This window comes from Brachionichthys hirsutus, chromosome 20 (genome assembly GCF_040956055.1).
Source record: "Brachionichthys hirsutus isolate HB-005 chromosome 20, CSIRO-AGI_Bhir_v1, whole genome shotgun sequence".
Taxonomy (NCBI): domain Eukaryota; kingdom Metazoa; phylum Chordata; class Actinopteri; order Lophiiformes; family Brachionichthyidae; genus Brachionichthys; species Brachionichthys hirsutus.
The window spans coordinates 9729893-9750906 of NC_090916.1; the positions used below are offsets into that span (position 1 = coordinate 9729893).

The 21014-nt window shown below is 56.2% G+C and overlaps 4 protein-coding genes across 4 annotated transcripts in view; 3 read left to right on the forward strand and 1 right to left on the reverse strand.

The window, feature by feature from the left end:
- The window catches only part of cpsf3 (cleavage and polyadenylation specific factor 3), a 6263-nt gene extending 3737 nt beyond the window's left edge, over positions 1-2526 (forward strand). The window contains exons 10-18 of the mRNA XM_068753438.1: positions 363-509; positions 595-747; positions 822-930; positions 1225-1323; positions 1396-1490; positions 1579-1666; positions 1747-1813; positions 1900-2008; positions 2264-2526. Of these exons, the coding sequence (XP_068609539.1) occupies positions 363-509; positions 595-747; positions 822-930; positions 1225-1323; positions 1396-1490; positions 1579-1666; positions 1747-1813; positions 1900-2008; positions 2264-2383 (987 nt within the window). The 3' untranslated portion in view covers positions 2384-2526. The remainder of the gene's footprint in view (positions 1-362; positions 510-594; positions 748-821; positions 931-1224; positions 1324-1395; positions 1491-1578; positions 1667-1746; positions 1814-1899; positions 2009-2263) is intronic.
- Positions 2527-2565: 39 nt separating this feature from the next.
- On the reverse strand, positions 2566-7578 carry adam17b (ADAM metallopeptidase domain 17b). Its single transcript, XM_068753436.1, has 18 exons — positions 7383-7578; positions 6421-6553; positions 6214-6347; positions 6045-6133; positions 5765-5945; positions 5407-5534; positions 5255-5341; positions 5077-5187; positions 4849-4993; positions 4686-4777; positions 4457-4609; positions 4177-4376; positions 3993-4096; positions 3791-3925; positions 3593-3720; positions 3345-3512; positions 3222-3272; positions 2566-3148 (listed from the first exon to the last, which is right to left on the reverse strand). The coding sequence occupies exons 1-18, from the start codon at positions 7450-7452 to the stop codon at positions 2768-2770; spliced, it is 2490 nt and encodes an 829-aa protein (XP_068609537.1). The 5' UTR covers positions 7453-7578; the 3' UTR covers positions 2566-2767.
- Positions 7579-9041: 1463 nt separating this feature from the next.
- On the forward strand, positions 9042-13749 carry taf1b (TATA box binding protein (Tbp)-associated factor, RNA polymerase I, B). The gene is made up of 14 exons (XM_068753882.1): positions 9042-9145; positions 9603-9701; positions 9864-9951; positions 10046-10143; positions 10213-10305; positions 11236-11341; positions 11412-11580; positions 11662-11761; positions 11844-11991; positions 12066-12240; positions 12357-12521; positions 12598-12668; positions 12883-13111; positions 13188-13749. The coding sequence occupies exons 1-14, from the start codon at positions 9128-9130 to the stop codon at positions 13426-13428; spliced, it is 1800 nt and encodes a 599-aa protein (XP_068609983.1). The 5' UTR covers positions 9042-9127; the 3' UTR covers positions 13429-13749.
- A 4308-nt stretch (positions 13750-18057) lies between these two features.
- klf11a (Kruppel like factor 11a) lies at positions 18058-20958 on the forward strand. The gene is made up of 3 exons (XM_068753821.1): positions 18058-18246; positions 19080-19839; positions 20678-20958. The coding sequence occupies exons 1-3, from the start codon at positions 18058-18060 to the stop codon at positions 20956-20958; spliced, it is 1230 nt and encodes a 409-aa protein (XP_068609922.1).
- Positions 20959-21014: the final 56 nt, after the last annotated feature.

Sequence of the window (21014 nt, forward strand, 5' to 3'; positions counted from 1 at the left end):
CACCCTGTAGCCGTGTAGCGATGTAGCACCCTGTAGCCGTGTAGCGATGTAGCACCCTATAGCCGTGTAGCACCCTGTAGCCGTGTAGCACCCTGTAGCCGTGTAGCGATGTAGGACCCTGTAGCCGTGTAGCGGTGTAGCACCCTGTAGCCGTGTAGCGATGTAGCGATGAGCACCCTGTAGCCGTGTAGCGATGAGCACCGTGTAGCGATGTAGCACGGTGTAGCACCCTGTAGCGGCGTAGCACCCTGTAGCCGTGTAGCGATGTCTGTAGCCGTGTAGCGATGTAGCCGTGTAGCGGTGTAGCACCGCGTGGCGCCGTGGTCGCGTCTCTCCGGTCCCACCGAGTCCGTGTGTTTCAGCACATCATGACGGAACCCGACGAGATCACCACCATGTCGGGTCAGAAGCTGCTGCTCAAGATGTCGGTGGACTACATCTCGTTCTCGGCTCACACTGACTACCAGCAGACCAGCGAGTTCATCCGGGCGCTCAAACCGCCTCACGTGGTAACGCCCGACCCGAGCACGCCGCTAGCACGCCGCTAGCACGCCGCTCCACGCCACGAACCCGCTTCCTCTCTCTGTGCCTCAGATCCTGGTCCACGGCGAGCAGAACGAGATGGCCCGCCTGAAAGCGGCGCTGATCCGCGAGTACGAAGACAACGACGACGTCCACATCGAAGTCCACAACCCGAGGAACACGGAGGCCGTCACGCTCAACTTCAGAGGAGAGAAGCTGGCCAAGGTCTGACGCTCGGCCACGCCGCCGCGCCGCTGGTGTCCCGCGCTCCGGTTCACTCCCAGCATGCTTTGCTGCAGGTGATGGGCTCCCTGACCGACAGGAAGTGCGTTCAGGGTCAGCGCGTGTCCGGAATCCTCGTCAAGCGGAACTTCAACTATCACATCATGACGTCCTCCGACCTGTCCAGTGAGCGGCCCGGCGTGCGTGTATGTGTGTGTGCGTGCGTGCGTGTCTCTGTGTGTGTGTGTGTGTGTGTGTGTGTGTGTGCGTGTGTGCGTGCGTGCGTGCGTGTCTCTGTGTGTGTGTGTGTGCGTGTGTGTGTGTGCGTGCGTGCGTGTCTCTGTGTGTGTGTGTGCGTGCGTGTCTCTGTGTGTGTGTGTGTGTGTGCATGCGTGTGTGCGTGTGTGTGTGCGTGTGTGTGTGCGTGCGTGTCTCCGTGCTGCGTTTAAGCGCTGTGGTTTTCCCCGCTCCTCGCTGCAGACTACACGGATCTCTCTATGGGCACCGTGACCCAGACCCAGGCCGTCCCGTACTCCGGCCCCATCTCCCTGCTGGTCAGCCAGCTCCGCAGCCTCACGGGTTGGTGAACGCCGGCGTCTCGCAGCTCGCCTGAACGCAGCACGGGTGTATTCTGACTCGCTGCGCTTCCAGGCGACGTGGAGCAGGTGGAGGGGGCGTCGAAGATCACCGTCAGGATCTTCAAGAGCGTCACGCTGGTTCACGACGGCGGCGTGGTGACGCTGGAGGTGCGTTTGTTTCTGATGCCGCCGTCGTGCTAACGTTAGCCTGCAGCCATGCTAATACTTGCCCCCCCCCCCCCCCCCACACACACAGTGGACCGCTAGCCCGCTCAACGACATGTATGCAGACGTGGTCACCACGGTGGTCCTGGAGGTCCAGTCCAACCCCAAAGCCCAGAAGTGTGAGTAAACCGGGACAACCGGGAGCGGCTCCGGGACCGCCGGCGGGAACGCCGCTCTGATGTTTTTGCTGCCGTTTCAGTTCTGGAAGGAAAGAAGGAAACGTTTGACGCCGACGTGTTTCTGGAGCGACTGGGGCTCATGCTGCAGTGAGTCCACCCGGAGCCCCGCCCCGCCCGCCTGCCCCCCAGAGGCGCGGAAACAAACGCACCCTTTCTCTGTCTGTCCTCTGCAGCGACATGTTCGGAGACGACTGCGTTAACTTCAGGGCTGGCGAGGGCGAGAGCGAGGGCGTGAGCGTGACGGTGGACGGGGTGACCGTCCTCATCGACCCGGAAACCAGGGTGAGACGTCCCGCCTGCACGCCGCCTGCACGCCGCTAGCACGCTTCTAGCATGCAGCCTGCACGCTGCTAGCACGCCGCTAGCACGCTTCTAGCACGCCGCTAGCACGCCGCTAGCACGCCGCTGCTATCGGACTGTCCAAACTGTGAATCGAGCTCCTGATTGGTGGACAGGTTGAGGCGCTGTCCAGCAATCTGCTCCCGTGGGAACCGCACCCTACTCTGGTTGACCTCTGACCTTCGTCTCGTCTTACAGGCAGTGACGTGCGCCGAAGACGAGCCCATGAGGGAGATGGTGGAGGTCGCCGTCCATCGGCTGTACGATGCCCTCAGCCCCACCTGTGATGTCGCCAGCAGGGAGCGATGTCATCAGTGATGTCACGGGGGGGAGGAGCTGATGGTGAACTCTTTGGGACGGTTTTCTAGTTTGTGTCGTTGAACGGAGGAAGAGGAAGAGCCTCGACCTTCAGCTGTTTTTCTACTCTTGTGTTTGTCTTTGGTAAATAAATTCTTTGATGTTTCTGATCCGAGGTTCCTCTCAGAACCAACCAGGAAGTAAAAATAACTGTCGGCACGACGACAAACATTTTATTTGTCCAAAACCTCGACATGAGAATTACATTTTCATTTTAAATAATTCCTACAGAAGTTATTTGTGAAGACATTCCGGACATTCCAGACGTTCCACGTCTGCTTTTAGCATCTTATTCTTTGACTCCGCCCGGCGGGGGCGTGGCCTGTGCAGGTGAGGACAGGTGTCTCAGCACTGCGTCTCCTTGGCATCGACCTGATGTTGTCTCTTCAGTCTGTGCAGCTTCGCTTTCCCGCCGCGGCTGGACACGCCCCCCTCCGTCAGGTCCTCGAAGGAGCGCCGCGGCGCCGTCGCCCCCGCCGGGCGCCCGAAGGCCTCGTCCAGGAGCGAGTCCAAGCTGGGGTCCTCCTGGATGGTGGCCATGCGGGGGCTGTCCAGCGGGGGGGGTGCTGGGCCGTGGCCCGGGTCGGGACCGGAACCCGAGGCCGGGGGGGTGCTGGTCTGTTGTGGGCCGGACGGATGGAAACGCGGGACGGCGGCGCCGGAGAAGATCGGAGGCTTGAAGACGTGGACGGACGCAGACTCCAGGCTGCTCAGGAGCTCGGCATTCTGGGTAAAGGAACAAAGTCCATCTGAGGCCCGAGCCGAGGTCCGGACCTCCGAGACCCGGGCCGGTACTCACGCTGGGGAAGAACCGGGACTTCTGCTCGTACTGCTGGTCCAGCTTCTTGTCCTGAGGACGGAAGACAAAGGTCCAATCACAATCGAGCACCGGACTACAGGCCGGCGGGGTCACGTGACCCACCACGCAGTGAACCAGGATGCTGAACGGGACCCAGAACAGCAGCGAGAACGCCACCACGGAACCCACGACGTTATCGGCCAGGAACGTCCCCAGCGTGTCGATGTCCAGCTCGTCGATGAAGTTCCAGAGACGCTCCACCACGTCCTGGACCTGCTTCATGCACCGCCCCTGCAGGGGGGCGGGGACAGTCGGTGTCAGGGGGGGGGGCGAGGGGACGCGGGACGGGAGGGGACGGGAGGGGGACGCACCGCTCCGTCGCAGAAGCCCACGGTGCACGGCTTGCCCTTACGCAGGAACAGGAAGCGGCCCGTTTCGTCCCGGTAGGGGACGCAGACGTCCCCCCTCCTGCAGCAGACTCTGCAGGACGCGTTGGTTTCTGGAACAAGAGACGGACTTCAGAGCTGAGACGGGTCCCGCGTTGAGGAGACGGCGGGGGGGGGGGCTACCGTTGCAGGCGCAGGGCTGCAGCTTCAGGACGGCCTGACAGAAGGGGACGCAGTCCCCGCCCACACACTGTCCACTGTCCAGACACACCGTGTCGTCCGGAGCGTCCTCCGGGGGCGGGCACTCGCTGCTGTTTCCTGCGCACACAGACACCTGTCAGGCCACGCCCCCACGCCACGTGGCGCCTGCGGCCGCTGAGCTCACCTGTGCAGTAGGCGTGTCCTTTACAGGTGGCGTTCATGGGCTCCTGGCAGACTTCACCTTCAGACTCGAACCGACAACCTCGACAGCAAGCGCTGTTTCTGTCGCTGGACACAGGCCCCGCCCACGTCACAGAGGACACGCTGTGTAGCTAGGCTAGCGTTAGCGTTAGCGCTGCGTTCCTGACCTGCACTGAGCTCCGCCCCTCAGCCTGCAGTCGGGGGTGCAGCAGCGGTCCGAGTTGATGCGCAGCAGTCCCGGGTCGCACTCCTCGCCGCGCTCCACCCGGGAGTTCCCGCACACGTTGACGTTCCTCCGCTTGAAGCAGGACGGCGCCTTCGACCTCAGCCGCTTCACGATGGACCGTTTGCTGCAGTCGGAGAACATCTGGACACGCGGGACGCGTCCTGCTCGTCACCCCGCCAAAATAAAGCGCCGGCGGGACGGCGGGGCGGCGGCGGCGGCACCTTGTTGTTGGCGTGGTCGCCGCTCACGGCGATGGGGTACATGACGTATTTCCCTCCCCGGTCCTCTCGGGGGGCGCAGCCCGGGACGTCGTCCGGGTCGTGTTCCGCTCCGAAGTTGTGACCGAGCTCGTGAGTCGTCACCAGGTCCGCCTCCTGTTCAGCGAGACGAGCGGCTCGTTAGGACGCCGTCGCCATCGATGGAGGAACGGCGTTCAGAGGCCCCGCCCACCTTGGTCAGGATGGTCTTCCCGTAGTTCTTGGTGCTGGTCAGGCCCGTGTTGAGGTACATCGCTCGGTGCTCGTTGGACGACGAGGGACAGGCTTCGGAGGAAACGGGAGGGTGACTCGCTCTGCTCCGGAGACGGGGCGGGGCCGAGTGGGCGGGGCGTTACCTTGGGAGCAGAGGCCCCCGGCGATGTCCGGCTTGGACGGGGCGACGTAGGCCAGACCCAGAGTGCCCTCGGCGAAGTCCTGGTAGGTGAAGAGGTGAGCCAGGCAGACGTTGGACGCCTTCTGGGCGATGTCGGCGCTGAACTGCTGCAGGACACCGGCGGAGGGGGCGGGGCTTAGCCAGCGTGTAACGTGATCCGACCGCTAGCGGGACCCGAGCCTTTCGTTACCTCCAGCAGCTTCTTGACGTCCCACACGTCTCTCTTCTTCACGGGACTTCCTCTCATGTTGAAGTGACTTTTTCCCGGCGCCACGGGCGTCGGCCTTTTCTCGATGATGATCTGAGGGCGGGACACAAAGCGGAGACGCGTCAAACACGCCGGAGGACGGCCGCGGGACGCGCCTCACCTGCTGGATCTGCACGCCGTAGCCGGAGAACTCGTCGTCCCACGACGTGTTTCTGTAGATGTCGTCGACGCGGTCGATCAGTTCGATCTGAAAACAGCGGCAGGTGTGAGGGGCGGGGCTAGGCGCTAGCCGTGCGCTAGCCGTGCGCTGACCAGGTAGTTGAGGGTGGTGCTCTCCTCCTCCCGGCCCATGTGCTTGAAGAAGCGGTGGTCGGCCACCAGCAGCAGAGGGCAGGTGTTCCTCAGGTGCTGCGGCGCCTGGCGACGCCTTCGAGACGAGTCTGAGGGAGGAAAACGCCCACACTGTGTTCTACAACAGATCAATAGGACTCATCACGGACCATCAATCAACCAGTCAGCCCGCTGGCAACGAGCCTTCACAATAAGAGCTTAAAATGTCACGTTCATGCGTCTCCTTTCACAATAAAAGCATCCCGTTCGTGGCGTGGCATTTATGTCATCACTAACTCCGCCCACGGCTAGCCTGTTAGCATCCTTCGCGCCCACTGACCTTCCTCCCCTCGCTCCTCCATCGTGGCCGTGCTAACGCTGGCAGGGAGCAGCTGGCTGGGGTCAGAGGTCACGTAGCCGCAGACTGAAGGCCGCTGCAGCCGGCCGAGGTTCTTGATGTCTTCGGATCGGTAAATCAGCAGACGACCATCGGGGGGCGCCGACGTGAACCGCCACAGAGGCTGGGGAGACGAGCAGCAGCAAACGCTTTCAGCCCTGCTAGCAGGCTACGGTAGCGTAGCCTAGCATCGTAGCAAACAGCACGCTAGCATCTCGCTCGCCTCCACGCTGAACTCGTCGTCGTCCGTCAGGATGCGGGCGGAGAACTCGTCGTGGTCGATGTGCGCCTGAACGCGAGAGTTCTGCTCGCCTGGAACAGAAACGGCGGTCAGTCAGGCGTTCCCGCTGGCGCCCGGGGCACGCCACGGCCCGCGGGGCGGCGGTCGCTACCGACGACGTGTCCGCTGAAGTAGTTGTGTCGGTTGACCGGTAGGTTCCGCTCTCGCCCGTCCTCGTCCACGGTCACGGCCCGGAAGTCCTCGGTAAACAGCTGGTCGTTGGTTCTCAGGTACAGCCTGAAGTGCCTGCGAACACAAACGCAGCGTCGCGTCACGGCGCCTCCGGAGACGCCCGGCTGTCCGACCCGTGACCTCTGACCTCTGCAGCGCGTCGAAGCTGACCAATTTCTCCACGTGGGTTTGGGACTGGACCTCGCGGCGCCGGACGGAGTGAGTCTGCAGGCTCGAGAACGGCAGGACCTCGAAGTCGTCCAGCATCGACCGGAGAGACGCTGCAGAGGGAAGAGAGCGCCGCGTTCACGCCGCATACCTGCAGAGGCCTCGAGCCACGCCCCTCATGCCTGCAGAGGCCTCAAGCCACGCCTCCCACACCTGCAGGGGCCTCAAGCCACGCCTCTCACACCTGCAGAGGCCTCAAGCCACGCCTCTCATACCTGCAGAGGCCTCAAGCCACGCCTCTCATACCTGCAGAGGCCTCAAGCCACGCCTCCCACACCTGCAGAGGCTCCAGGCCACGCCTCTCACACCTGCAGAGGCTCCAGGCCACGCCTCTCATACCTGCAGAGGCCTCAAGCCACGCCTCTGATACCTGCAGGGGCCTCAAGCCACGCCTCTCACACCTGCAGAGGCCTCGGCCACGCCTCTCGTACCTGCAGAGGCCTCAAGCCACGCCTCTCATACCTGCAGAGGCCTCAAGCCACGCCTCTCACACCTGCAGAGGCCTCAAGCCACGCCTCTCACACCTGCAGAGGCTCCAGGCCACGCCTCTCACACCTGCAGAGGCTCCAAGCCACGCCTCTCATACCTGCAGAGGCCTCAAGCCACGCCTCTCATACCTGCAGAGGCTTCCAGCCACGCCTCCACCGCTTGATGGGCCAGAACAGAACCGGTTTTTATTAGTTTGTGTAGATGAGATGAAAAGGAAAGGGTTAGTTTCATTTTAACATGTTTGATGCTAGGAGGAGGAGTCACGTGTTCTCATGACGGCGACCCTTTGACCCCCGCCCCCCTGACACGCCCCTTATCACCAGTTTTAGCTGCCCTCTTGAACTTTGTCTGCGTCACGTTTCGCTCCGAGCATGCGGGCGAGGCGCCCCCTACCGTGCTGCTCCGGGGCTGCGGCCTCCGTTAGAACGAGGAACGCGACCAGGACGCCGACTTGTTGCCTCATGTTTGGCTCGTTTCCGTTCGGAGGCTCGCGCGGCGGGTTTTTACCGCTTTGTCGGCATTTTGGATCCGATCTCCGCGCTGAAACACTTTCCCGGGCCGAGCCGGGCGGGTCCGAGATCAGCGCGAGTCCCGGAGAGTCCAGAAAGCAGGAAGACGCGGCGCGAGCGTCGAGCTAGCTCGGGCGGAGAGCGCTGGGGCGGATGTTGTCGCGAGGCCTTCACAATAAAAGCATTTAAGTGCGTGAGAAAACATTTATTGTTAGAAAAGAAAAGAAAACACAGCGAAAATAATTTTCAATTAAACTTTGGATGAAGTACTGTAATCAGGAGTTTGAAAATAAACGGATTAAAAGCCAATATTTTATAATATGGTAATACGTTTTAATAATTATTTGACAGTATTTGAAGTTTTTGGTCTAAATACTACATTGGTATTGAAAATCAAACATTATAAACTAGACACACAAAATTATTTCGCAATCAAAACTAATACTTCACATTATTTTGTGAGTACAGCATTTGTAGTATTTTATTTATTAGTAACTGGTTTTTACTCATTCTTTCAGATGTTGTGTCCTTCCATACTGTCGTAGTAGTCGTTAAAAACGTTCCTTGAAAGCTTTATCAAAACCTTATTATGAAAGTCCGTCATCCGGTTGTGTGTGTGTTGTCGCGAGTTTACGCACGAGTCAAACACGCTGGAATCCAAGAATCTTCTCAACAAAAGTTTTTTTTAACTTTAGCTCCATGGGGGGGGTTATAAAGTTGCTGTTTTTATGAAACGCGTCACAACAAACAAATCAAAGGTAAACATCAACAAGTCAATCGTCCATCTTATGTAAGAGAATAACCGACATCCGGCAGCTCTATTAATAACAGCTGATCTCATTCATCCGATTCTACCGAGGCTCGGTAAAAAACACAAAAATAATCACCTAAATTAAAGTGTGAATGTACAACAGAAAGTACTACAGTAACCCCGCAGAAGAGACTAGTTATAGTTATAGTCAGCTGTGCACGAGTATAATTAAGTACAATAACTATGTACTAATACTTGAGTATTTAAATGTTGTTCTAATTTAACTACTTAGGTTTGGTTACTTTCCAGATGCAGATCAACAGAAAGGAGAATCAACAATTAGTTTATAATATTATTATATCAATACTTTTAATACATAATATTGTATATAATGATCAATGATATTAAAGTGGTGTCAAGTTTAATGTATTAATCCTTATGGACATTCTTTATGACTGCCTCTAGTATTTATATTGTGTTTTAATATTGACTTTAATAACATAATAATAATGATCCAGACTGACCTGAGATCAGATTCAGTTTATCTTTCCACGGTCCAGGAACCACAGAACTATCTCAAAATGTAATGGAGTCCTTCTTTGCTCAAGATGATCACATAAACTCCTCCAGCTAGTTTTAGCAGAGATTGGAAACAGAAAAATAAAAGAAAGTAACAAAGAAGAAACAATTACCGTCTGAGCCTGTTGTAGTTCATCGTCTGGCCTGTGGGCGGCAGCAGAGCGCTCCGTGACACAGGAAGCGATAAACGTCGACGTAAACATCAGCCAGCTCTCAGCCAGCTCTCCCACGCGTGAACCTGCGGACCCACTCCAGCAGAATTCCGGACCTTTTCGTCGGAACCGCGTTTCCGAGCCACAATGGACGACGAGCAAACGGTAGTTCACGCAGCGCGTCCCGGACCGCGAGAGCTCAGGATGCCGCGGGGAGACGCGCCGACACTGCTAGCTTAGCGTTAGCTTGTTCGCTCCTCGCCAAACGTCACGATGGAATCTGCCGAAATGTACAAGATCAGATCGTATCGTATCGAACACATCTTAAAACACGTTCGGGATAAGTGTCCATGTTTCCACGACACAATCGATCAATCGGCTCGTTTAGTTGACATCGAGCTAAAACGTATTTAATGTTTTTATTGCGATGCTACCGTTAGCTGCAAGCTAGTACGCGCTTTTATTAGGATGAAGAAAAGACAGCCGAGGGAGTGACGTCACGCTTTGACACGCTGAAAGTGTCGTGATCTTCGCCCTGTCTGTTTCTAACGATGTTTGTTTGTTGTTGTTTGTCTGCTTGTGTCTGTTTCTAACGTTGTTTGTTGTTGTTTGTGTTTCTCAGGACGCCTTCAGGGAGCCCTGCTCCCAGTGCTCAGCCGTGGACTGGGGCGTTTCAGACGAGGGTAGTTTCTACTGCAAATCCTGCCACACCGTCATTGAGGTAAACAACAACAACAACAACAACTTATACAGATAATAATAATAATAGTGTCGTTTATTCCTCCTTTAATCGTTTCCTGGTCACGTTCATTGGTCTCCGCCTGCAGGTGGCGCTGTGTTCTGGTTCTGTGTGTGACTTTGAGCTTGTGTCTGGACTCCTCAGAGAACCAGAGAGGTGGAGGACCACTCCGTGACCTCCGGCTCCAGCAGGGTCTCCACCCTCACCAGAAAGGCCAGAACCAAGCAGCCGGGTCGGTGCTTGTACTCGCACACAGGCCAAGTGGACGGACGGTCTCGGGTTCCAGCGGGTTCCAGCGGGTTCCAACGGGTTCTTGGTGTTTTCAGAGCGCGGCCGGCGGTGGGCCATCTGTGAGGCGTTCCAGTTCATCCTGAGGAACCAGGCCGACGCGCTGGTCAAGCTGGGAGCCAGTTCCCAGTTCAAGGTCTGTTCTGTCGTTAGCCGGAGTCCGTGTCGGAGACCGAGTCCGACGACCTGCAGGTTCTCCTTTCAGGACTCGGTTCTGTGTCCGCTGTGGAGACTCTACCTGCAGAAGAGTCGACTGGCCAACGCCCACAATCCAGAGAGGAGCGCCCAGTATAGGATGGTGAGTTCACAAGGTGCTCAATGTTAGTAAACAAAGAGCAGAGTCCGGTAAACAAAGAGCAGAGTCCGGTAAACAAAGAGCAGAATACGGTAAACAAAGAACAGAGTCCGGTAAACAAAGAGCAGAATCCGGTAAACAAAGATCAGAGTCCGGTAAACAAAGATCAGAATCCGGTAAACAAAGAGCAGAATCCGGTAAACAAAGAGCAGAATCCGGTAAACAAAGAGCAGAATCCGGTAAACAAAGAGCAGAATCCGGTAAACAAAGAGCAGAGTCCGGTCAACAAAGAGCGGAATACGGTAAACAAAGAGCAGAATCCGGTAAACAAAGAGCAGAATCCGGTAAACAAAGAGCAGAGTCCGGTCAACAAAGAGCGGAATACGGTAAACAAAGAGCAGAATCCGGTAAACAAAGAGCAGAGTCCGGTAAACAAAGAGCAGAATCCGGTAAACAAAGAGCAGAATCCGGTAAACAAAGAGCAGAATCCGGTAAACAAAGAGCAGAATCCGGTAAACAAAGATCAGAGTCCGGTAAACAAAGATCAGAATCCGGTAAACAAAGAGCAGAATCCGGTAAACAAAGATCAGAATCCGGTAAACAAAGAGCAGAGTCCGGTAAACAAAGAGCAGAATCCGGTAAACAAAGAGCAGAGTCCGGTAAACAAAGAGTAGAATCCGGTAAACAAAGAGCAGAATCCGGTAAACAAAGAGCAGAGTCCGGTAAACAAAGAGCAGAATCCGGTAAACAAAGAGCAGAATCCGGTAAACAAAGAGCAGAATCCGGTAAACAAAGAGCAGAGTCCGGTAAACAAGGAGCAGAATCCGGTAAACAAAGAGCAGAATCCGGTAAACAAAGAGCAGAGTCCGGTAAACAAGGAGCAGAATCCGGTAAACGTTCTCGGGGGAGGTTTCTGACCCCTCTTTCCCTCAGAGCGTTCTGGACTCTGGGTCCGGCAGCGCCGCGGACTGGTCTGGGTTCTCATCCAGCGAGACGGACGGAGACTCGGTCGCGGCCGGCGCCGTCAGATCCGACGCAGGTGATGACATCAGGAACGTTTCCACGGAAGTCTGTGTGGGAAGCGTAGTCACGGTGCCGTCCCTCCCCAGAGAGCTCCGATGATTGGTCGCTGTGCTCGGGCCCGCTGGACACCGACCGGTACCGGTCCACCCGGCTGAAGCGGACCCGGGGCCTGATGAGCATGAGGAAGACTCTGGCTCTGGTCCACCTGGCTCTGGTCTGGAGCCGTGAGACGCTGACCCTCAGCGACCTGCTCAGGTAACCGGCTAGCTGCTAGCTGAACGTGGCTAAAGCAGTGGGAGGAGCCACCGGGACGGAGAGTTCTGTGTTTGGTTCCAGGTTGGTGGGCGGGGGCCACGTCCCGTACGTGAACGCTTACCGGGACCTCCCCGAGGAGATGCAGCTCCAGGGAGCCGGGGCGCTGCTCCTCAGAGCCGAGGTCAGGACCCCGGCGGCTCGCCGGCGGGACGCTGGATCGGCACCGGAGCCCATCCCTCACCGGGTCTGCTTCCTCCCCTCAGAGCATCCCAGCCTATCAAGAAGTGCACAAAGAGGCGGAGTCTCTGAGGCTGTTGCTGCAGCTTCCTGCCTTTCCTCCAATCACCCGCCAGAGTCTGCTGCACCCGGCGCTGCTGAGCCTTCGATACCTGACCGACGCCAACCTGCCCGGTGAGTCCGACCGGCGCCGGCGACTCGTCGAGACGTATCCATGACGACCTGTTCTCCTCTCTCCGTCTGCCCAGATGAGCTGCACCTCTGGGTCTGCAGGATGATGGACTGCGCCGCCATGGCGGATGAAACTCACAACACGTGCAGCCGTTTTTCCGGCGCCGCCCTGCCGCGCTACGACCTCCAGGCCGCCGCCCTCATCATCGTCACCATGAAGCTGCTCTTCGGCCTGGACGACCACACGGAATGGTAAAAGAGAAGGACTCTGGGACGAGAAGGACTCTGGGACGAGAAGGACTCCGGGACGAGAAGGACTCGGGGACGGGACTCCACTCGGGTCCCCTTTAACGCTGCTTTGCCTGCAGGGCGCTGTCCAGTCAGGCGGGCGGGCCGGACGCCTCGGGTGAGGGAGGAGCCTTCGGGAGTGTTTTGGGTCTGACAGGAGACGCGTTTGATCTGAGGGCGTGGTACCAGCTGCTGCAGCCGGCTCTGAGCCGGGCCCAGCGGAGGAGGGACGGAGACACGGCCAGGTGAGACTGACCTGCTCCTGAAGAGGACGTCTTCCTGTTCGGGAGTCTCACTCCTGACTTCCTGTTTGACCCGCAGGAAGCAGTGGAAAACCGACCGGCTCCTTTCTGCCAGCAGGAAGGAGAGATGCATCCGGACGAAAAAGAAAAGTAGGCATGAAAGCTCCCATGATGCTTAGGGTGCTGCAAACAGGAAGTGTGGTGATGATGTCACTCCTGTAGCATGTCTGCATTAGCATGCTAATACCAAACGTGCTTGGCCTGATTTCAGCGTCGAGACCCCCCCCCCGTGTTCCGACTTGTCTGGACGATTGACCCTTGACCCGGGAGGCGGGACTGACGTAAAGCTGCGCTGTCTCCTCAGGAGTCTCGGATCACGTCCGGGTCTGCTTCGAGAAGCTGTCTTCTCGGCCGGCAGGCGTCGAGCGGGTCGAGCCCTCCAGCTTCAGGTTCTGCTGGGGGGACGAGGACGGAGCAGACGGTCCCAGTTTGCACCAGAAGACGCTGGACCGGGTCGTGACCCTGAATCAGGGCGTCCCGGCTCCCCTTAACGCCACGTACTGGCACCCGGCGCTCAGGCGCTGCAAAGCCCGGTAAGCCCCGCCTCTGCGTCGTAGCGGTGTGTGTAACGTGCAGCGCCCCCCCCACCAACCGGACGCTCCTCCACAGGAGCTGCACCAGTCACTACTCGGAGGTGGAGCCCACTCTCCCTCGCTCCTTCGCCTGGCTGCTGCAGCTGTTCTGCTTCCTGTTGGACGTGAAGCCGGCGCTCCTGTACGAGGAGGTGCTGACGGTGGAGAGGCGAGTGTTCGGCAGGAGGACCTGGACCGGCAGGGGGCCCTGGACCGGCAGGAGGCCCTGCACCAGATCCCAGCCGGGACAAAAGTCCGCTCTGAATACCGATCCCTGAAGATGAACACGCTAAAGACGTTTCAAAGGCAGCTAGTAGCCGTTAGCAGCTAACCGCTAGACGGGGACCAGGATGTCCTGAGTCCTGACCCGCTTCAGAGACCTCGATACCGGGCCGCGTTACGGGACGGGGGTGGCTGCTGTCGCCGCGTTCCTTTCCCGTTGCTGCTGTAGACGAGGCCACGCCCCTTTTGCCGTATGGAGGCGTTTGTTTTTTTTCTAAAGTCTCCGTCTCTTTGAGACGATAGTTTTTTTATTGGACACAAATGTTTCAGTGAATAACTAATGAGTGAACTTTGCCTTTAAAGATAAAAGAAAATTATTTGTGCTTCATATTTTATCAAATTGTTTTGGGGCTTTTATTTAATGTCAAATCTGTGTTTTTATTACATTAAATTATTGAGGCAGGTACGTAAATGAATCCAATCAGAGATTAGCTAACCTCGCTCAGATTGGCTGACCGGAGAACCCGGAACCGACCGCTGCAGATCCGGTTCTGACCCGCTTCCTCTGACGCCCTGCTGAGGACAAAGGAACGCTGCAGTGACACGGAGTCACCAGCAGGGGGAGACAGTGTTGCTGCAACGAGAACCCGGACACATCCGGGGGAGGCGAACCCACCGCCCCAAAAACACAGGACTTCATCCTAAAACGCGCTTCTGACCGTCCTGGCCCGCCTCTCGATGACGCTCCGTGTCAAGAGTGACGTCATCAGTCCGTGACATCACCGCTAGCATGCTAAAGTCAGCTAGCGGTGCTTGCTCACGTCTGGGAGGTTGTCCGTCAGGTGATATTCCGGGTACGCGGGTCGTTGTCATGACAACACACTACTAGTCCATTATACTAGTAGTCCATTATACTAGTCCATTATACTAGTCCTGAGGTTGACTCGTGGCTGGACGGTTCCTCTGAAGCTCCAGTCGTCTGAGGACACGCTAACAACAATCCGTCCGGATGCTGGAATCTACCAGCCGCATGTGAACGCATCGCTGCCGAGGTGACATCAGGTAAGGCTGCTCTCTGTAGTATCACCATGGTAACATGCCCAACGCTCTGAAGTTACCTAGCAACAGCCGCAGTGCATAGCGGCGGGATAAGCATGGAGGACAAGGTTTGATCTTATTCTCCTCGTTTTCAGCTTCAGAGCGCTTTAAAAGGATCCGTCACCTCAAGTGTCCCAGGGGGGCGGGGTCAGGGGACGGCCCGGCCAGGAGAGCACGAGACGACGTCCCTTTAAGTGTCCTACATGGTCAATATGAAAACATCCCCCTCTTTGTCCTCGTTTGTCTCCCTCCTGGATCCGAGGCTCAACTGGTGTCCTCGGTTTCACAGGGCGAGCCCCCAGAGCGGGTCTGTCCTCAGACGCTGTCCCCAGACGCTGTCCCCTCGGCCGTCCCCTCGGCCGATTGAAGTCGTCTACAAGAAAATGGATGAAAGAAACTTGGCAGAGGTCGGATTCGGTCCCGGGGTCCATCCAGCCGGTTCTGGTGGGGATCGGGACCGGTATCTGGATCCAGGATCTGTAGATAACGGTCTGATCTGGAGCCACGTCGTGTTGGCAGGTTTCCGATTAGCGTAGCTTAGCATTAAATCGACACGCGTGGTAAACCAATCATCTCCTTGGAAGCTCAACCATTAACATTGTTCAATCAGCAAAGGGTGTGTAAAAGCATAAAAGCACCCTTTGTTGTGTTGCTGTGTTGCTGTTGCCTGCCCCCCCCCCCCCCCCCCCCTCTAACGGCTGGCTGCTGCTTTCTGCCTGGAAACGGTTTTCCGTGCTCTTGTTGCTGTTTTACTTTTTTTGTTCCACAACCCTGCTGAACTTGGAAGTGGAATGAACTGCCCCCCCCCCCCCCCCAGTGGAATGAACTGCCCCCCTCCCCTCTGCTCTTGTCCCAGTTTTCCTAAGTTGACTCTCCAGCGTTCCAGCAGCTCCTTTGGATCCTTCGAGTTTGAATAAACAGACTGTCTGGTTCTGGAGAACCCGTCTGGAGAACCCATCTGGAGAACCCGCCCACAGGTTCTGGAGAACCCATCTGGAGAACCCATCTGGAGAACCCGTCCACAGGTTCTGGAGAACCCGTCTGGAGAACCCATCTGGAGAACCCGTCCACAGGTTCTGGAGAACCCGCCCACATGTTCTGGAGAACCCGTCTGGAGAACCCGCCCAGATCTCTGCTCTCAGTCAATCGCTCACATCACAAATGAGTCCTTTGTCTGCTCCAACTTACGTCATCATCCTCAGCCTTCCTCTCCCCTCCTCCCCTGGTTGTTGATGATGATGATGATGATGATGGCGGCTTGCAGGGTTAACATGTAGCCACAACAAAGGAGCCGGTAGCGGCCGGCGTGTGCACGAATGTGAGGGGGGGGGGGGGGGGGGGGCTGCTGCCTTCTAGCCCCGCCCCGGACAGGCTGTTTACAACCTCGGTGCAGAGGAGTCCCCGGGTTCATCGGCCAGAGGGGAGGGGGCGAGCAGGAGGAGGAGGAGGAGGTGCAGAGGAAAACGGTACAGGAAGAAGACAATAAGGACAAATATGTTGAGGACAAACTGCCTCACATCTCAATACTTTAAATGTGTTATAGACATCCTGTCTGCCTGTCTGTCTGTCTCTCTCTGTCTGTCTGCCTGTCCCTCTTTCTCTCTCTCTGTCTGTCTGTCTGTCTGTCTCTCTCGTCCGTCTGTCTGTCTGTCTGTCTGTCTGTCTCGCTCTCTTTTTCCAACAACAGATCAATTGATGAACCAAATAAGTTAACGAAGCTCGGACTTTCATTCCAATCAGGTATTATCAATAACTCCGTCATTATAAGTTAAATAGTTCCGGTTTGTAAAGTGTTAAGTTAACCTTCTCCCTTTTATTCGTGCTTGTATTCATCAATACAACTCTCTATCTATCTGCAGCCGCTTTTCCCGCGCGCCCTCGCGCGCCCTCGCGCGCGTCGCGCTCCCGCCTCGCGCCTGTCTGCTTCCCAACCTTTCCCCCAGTTCGAGCGCGCGCCGGGTTCACCGAGTTTACTCTGACACCGCTGACTCCAGGACACGCCCCCCGACAGGCACGCACCCCGCGTCGGACCAATGGCGTGGCGAGCACGTCCCGATCACGCACCGCCTCGCGTGTGATTGGCGGAAGGCCGCTACACCTTTGGCTGTGATTGGCTGCGGGTTACCAGCCGCCAGACGGCTCTGAGTTCGGGCTCCGCTCAGCTGAAGCTCGTCCGCTGGAAGAGGCTCGGCGCCGGGCAGACGCTGCTCCCACACCCCGCTGCGGAGAGCCGCACGACCCGCACGGCCCGCACGGCCCGCACGCGTTCCTCGTCTCCATGCTCCGCTCCTGTCAGGTGAGTCCGCCCCGTGTCCGGTGGACCCGGACATTCCGGTATAAAGTTGTTGTTGTTATTGTTCTAACCGGGGAAGCCGTCGGCGTGGGTCCCGTTAGTCGTCAGCCTGCTAGCCGCCGGTCGGAACCCCGCGACTCCCGGTTCCGGTGCTGGGTCTGTTGTTGGTGACGCGTGGACGGGTTTCGATCTGTCCGTGGATCAATAATGATGACGTTTCTTCCTGTTATTTCCCGCGTCGGCTCATGAATCAGTAAACGCAGAAACGCGTGAACTTTATTTCGTGGCGGATCAATAGACCTTGTGTCCGATTGGGAGCTGCACCTGAACGCAGCAGCTGAGCACAACAACACGCAAACTCCCACGGACACGCACGCGCAAAGTCAAATCAGGTCTTCCTTTGTCCTCTTAATTTATCTCTTGTTTTGCTTTCAATCATAAATTCGATTGATAAAGTAATAAAACGATTCCCTCTGATCGTGGATAAATGTCTTCTGTCATCTCATGGTGTGTTTGCGTGACATTTTTGCGTGGGAAATCACATTACCGGAGCAGACCGTCCACACTTCCTGTTGGTAGCTTCCCCTCTCTCTCTCTCTGCATGTGAATGAGCAAGGAAAGGGGGCGGGGCTTGGCTGGTTCTGGTAAGGGGGTGTCATGTCTGGCTCCCCACCTCCTGTCATCTATTCTGGGTGCAGGGGAGGTTCCCCTTGGGCTGGGGGGGCTCACTGCGGTGGGGCCTCTCTCGCTCTCTGCCTCTATATATATAGGTCTCTCGCCCCTTGCTCGCCCTCCCTCCACCCTTCCTGTAGGTGCAGCTGATGCCAGCTAATTTAGCCAAGCGCCCAGGAGCCCCCCCCACTGCATTTATTTGTTTTTGGCAGCGTGGTTTCGGCTGACTCCGTAGCACCTGTTTGACTCCGCCCATATTCAGGTGGAGGAAAATGACAAGTCCAAATTAAAAAGAAGCGTCAGGAAAAAACCTAACCAGAGTCTGACCGGAATGTTTTCATGATAAAGTCGGGCTTGGTGGTGACATCACGGGCTGAGATGACATCACGGCCTGAGGTGACATCACGGGCTGAGATGACATCACGGCCTGAGGTGACATCACGGCCTGAGATGACATCACGCTGTACCAGGATATATATATCAAAAACCGGCTCACCAAATTCAAGCTGCAACCTGATTTAAAGTGACCTGATGGATTAAATGTATCATAGAATCAGAACTTTATTGATCGCTTCCTGATTGGCTCCAGGTCGACCCGACGGCCAGCTGGCGGGCGGCGACCATGGAGCTGAAGCCGTGCATCGAGCACCACGATCTGGAGGCCGCCGAGGCGCTCGTCAGCATGAGCTTCTGGGGTCAAATCTCACACAAGCCCCGCCCACTGACCCCCACCTCTGACTCCTGTGACTCCATCCATCTTCTCCCGGAGGGGGGGGACACTCCCAAAGACCTGATCACTCTGTCTTCACTGGTAAGTTAACTTCAATCAGAATTAAAATTCATTAAAGTAATGTTTGGTTTTATTTCATATGAATAGTCCGGCATTTAAAGTTAATTCTGCGTCATCCAACCTAATATTTATTAAAATAATTTAAAATCTAAATATATGCAAAAAAGCATAAAAAAAGACTTTCTGTAATTTATATTGCATTTTTACAGATTTTTTCCGGCATCTTTTAAGTCATTAAATAGCTATTAATAGCTGTTATTAGCTATTATTTGATATTATTAGCTGCTATTAACTGTTATTGGATATTATTAACTGTTATTGGCTATTATTAGCTGTTATTAGCTATTATTGGATATTATTAGCTGCTATTAGCTGTTATTGGATATTATTAGCTGTTATTGGCTATTATTAGCTGTTATTAGCTATTATTGGATATTATTAGCTGCTATTAGCTGTTATTGGCTATTATTAGCTGTTATTGGCTATTATTAGCTGTTATTAGCTGTTATTAGCTGTTATTGGCTATTATTAGCTGTTATTAGCTGTTATTGGCTATTATTAGCTGTTATTAGCTATTATTGGATATTATTAGCTGCTATTAGCTGTTATTGGCTATTATTAGCTGTTATTGGCTATTATTAGCTGTTATTAGCTGTTATTGGCTATTATTAGCTGTTATTAGCTGTTATTGGCTATTATTAGCTGTTATTAGCTGTTATTGGCTATTATTAGCATTGGTGAAGTCGTTTTTACTGATTTCAAACTGCAGAACTAAACATTTGAATGCTTTTACCTGTACATGGAACTGACTCCGCCCATACCTGTCTACCTGTTTTCTGCCTTACCTCCATCAGTGTATGACTCCGCCTCACAGCCCGAGCTTTGCTGAGGCCTCCACCACCACCTCTGCTCTGAACTCCGCCTCCAGGCAGGTCTTACCACGCCCTGGCTCCGCCCTGCTCTGTGACCCCTTCACCTCAGAGACCTCAGCGCTTCCACCTCAGACGGACGCGTCCTGTGTGGCTCCGCCCAGCAGGGCCATGGCCACCAGCGTCATCCGCCACACTGCCGATCGCCTCAGACTTCCTCCTCCGGCGGAAACCTCCGCGCCTCCGCCGGGACTTCCACGGACACTTCCGGAGGAGAAGGACGTATGTCCCGGCTCTCCTGGGAGCCCGCCCTCCCCTCCCGCCTCAGCGACGCCTCCACACTCCTCCCCGCTCCTCTGCCAGGTGTTCCCGGTGAACAGCCGGACGGGAATGATCTCCGCCTTCGTCCAGGCTCAGGTTCAGGTGCAGACTCAGGGGGTGGCCACGCCCATCCTGCCCCAGCCTCTGTTGGTGGGCTCCACCGTACCCCAGGGGACCGTGATGTTCGTGGTCCCCCAGGCACCCGTCTCCCAGCTGCCGCAGGGCCCCCAGACTGTCATGACCCTGGGCAACACCAAGCTCCTCCCCTTGGCGCCCGCCCCGGTTTACATGCCAACAGGAGCGAGCGGCGGCGCCTCGCAGGCCGACTTCTCCCGCAGACGAAATTACATCTGCAACTTCCCCGGCTGCAAGAAGACCTACTTCAAGAGCTCACACCTGAAGGCTCACCTGCGCACACACACAGGTAGGAGGCGGAGCCAACCTCTTCGCATCGCTCTGCTATGCAAAAGCTACAATCGCCAAATGAGGTGATGATGGTGTTTGTGGGTCGGTTCTGTTGCAGCCTCATGGTGCTGCGGTTAGTGCGGTTAGCAGGCGCTAACATAACATTGACAGTTTCTCCTCTGTGCTGGTCTCAAGCTCAGAGAGAGTCAGCGAGGACGAAGGGACAGGTCTACAAGACAGTGGTGAGGACAGCATGATGGATGGCTCAGAGACAGTGTCTCTGAGGAAAAGACAGGAGGCGGAGCTAGAAGTGGAGGAGATGAAGATGCTGAGGTTCTCCTTGGGAGTGACCAGGTTGGACAGGATTAGAAATGAGACAATAAGAGGGACAGTGAAGGTTAGACGTTTTGGAGACAAGGTCAGAGAGACCAGACTTTGATGGTTTGAACATGTCCAGAGGAGAGACAGGGACTATATCGGTAGAAGGATGCTGAGGATGGAACTGCCAGGGAACAGGACTAGAGGACGACCCAGGAGAAGAGACATGGACGTAGTGAGGGAGGACATGAGAGTGGCTGGTGTTGGGGAGGACGATGCAAAGGACAGGACTAGAGGACGACTCAGGAGAAGATACATGGACGCAGTGAGGGAGGACGATGCAAAGGACAGGGTGAAGTGGAGACGGCTGGGGTGCAGTGCCGGCCTCTCAGAGGACACGGGACAGGAGTAGTTGTGTTGCTGCTACTCCGAGCTAGCCGTGGTGAGAGGACGCAGCGCTGGACACTTACCGTCCGTCCTAGCCGTGGTGAGAGGACGCAGCGCTGGACACTGACCGTCCGTCCTCTGCTCTTCTGCAGGTGAGAAGCCGTTCAGCTGTCACTGGGAGGGCTGCGACAAAAGGTTCGCCCGCTCCGACGAGCTGTCCCGCCACCGCCGCACGCACACCGGCGAGAAGAAGTTCGTCTGCAACGTGTGCGACCGACGCTTCATGCGCAGCGACCACTTGACCAAACACGCCCGGCGTCACATGACCACCAAGAGGGCGTCGTCCTGGCCCACCGAAACCCGAGACCTCAGCAAGAGCCAAAACAGAGGCGCCGCACTTCCAGTCGGCGTGCTGGTCCCTTCAGCCAACTAGCAGCCATCCAGGGGCCCGCCGGGCCGACTCGGGGGCCCTGTGGGGGCCCCCGCCCG

Bases quoted from the DNA above. Each gene is read 5' to 3' on its own strand.
- adam17b (XM_068753436.1), bottom strand. From the start codon at position 7,452: ATGAGGCAACAAGTCGGCGTCCTGGTCGCGTTCCTCGTTCTAACGGAG. The intron at 6,348-6,420 runs GTCAGAGGTCAC...TTGTGTTCGCAG, and splicing joins AGCTTCGACGCGCTGCAGAG to GCACTTCAGGCTGTACCTGA. The intron at 3,926-3,992 runs GTGAGCTCAGCG...CTGTGTGCGCAG, and splicing joins AGGACACGCCTACTGCACAG to GAAACAGCAGCGAGTGCCCG.
- taf1b (XM_068753882.1), top strand. The intron at 12,241-12,356 runs GTAAAAGAGAAG...CTTTGCCTGCAG, and splicing joins CTGGACGACCACACGGAATG to GGCGCTGTCCAGTCAGGCGG. The intron at 12,669-12,882 runs GTAGGCATGAAA...CTGTCTCCTCAG, and splicing joins CATCCGGACGAAAAAGAAAA to GAGTCTCGGATCACGTCCGG.
- klf11a (XM_068753821.1), top strand. From the start codon at position 18,058: ATGGAGCTGAAGCCGTGCATCGAGCACCACGATCTGGAGGCCGCCGAG. The intron at 18,247-19,079 runs GTAAGTTAACTT...TACCTCCATCAG, and splicing joins TGATCACTCTGTCTTCACTG to TGTATGACTCCGCCTCACAG. The intron at 19,840-20,677 runs GTAGGAGGCGGA...GCTCTTCTGCAG, and splicing joins TCACCTGCGCACACACACAG to GTGAGAAGCCGTTCAGCTGT.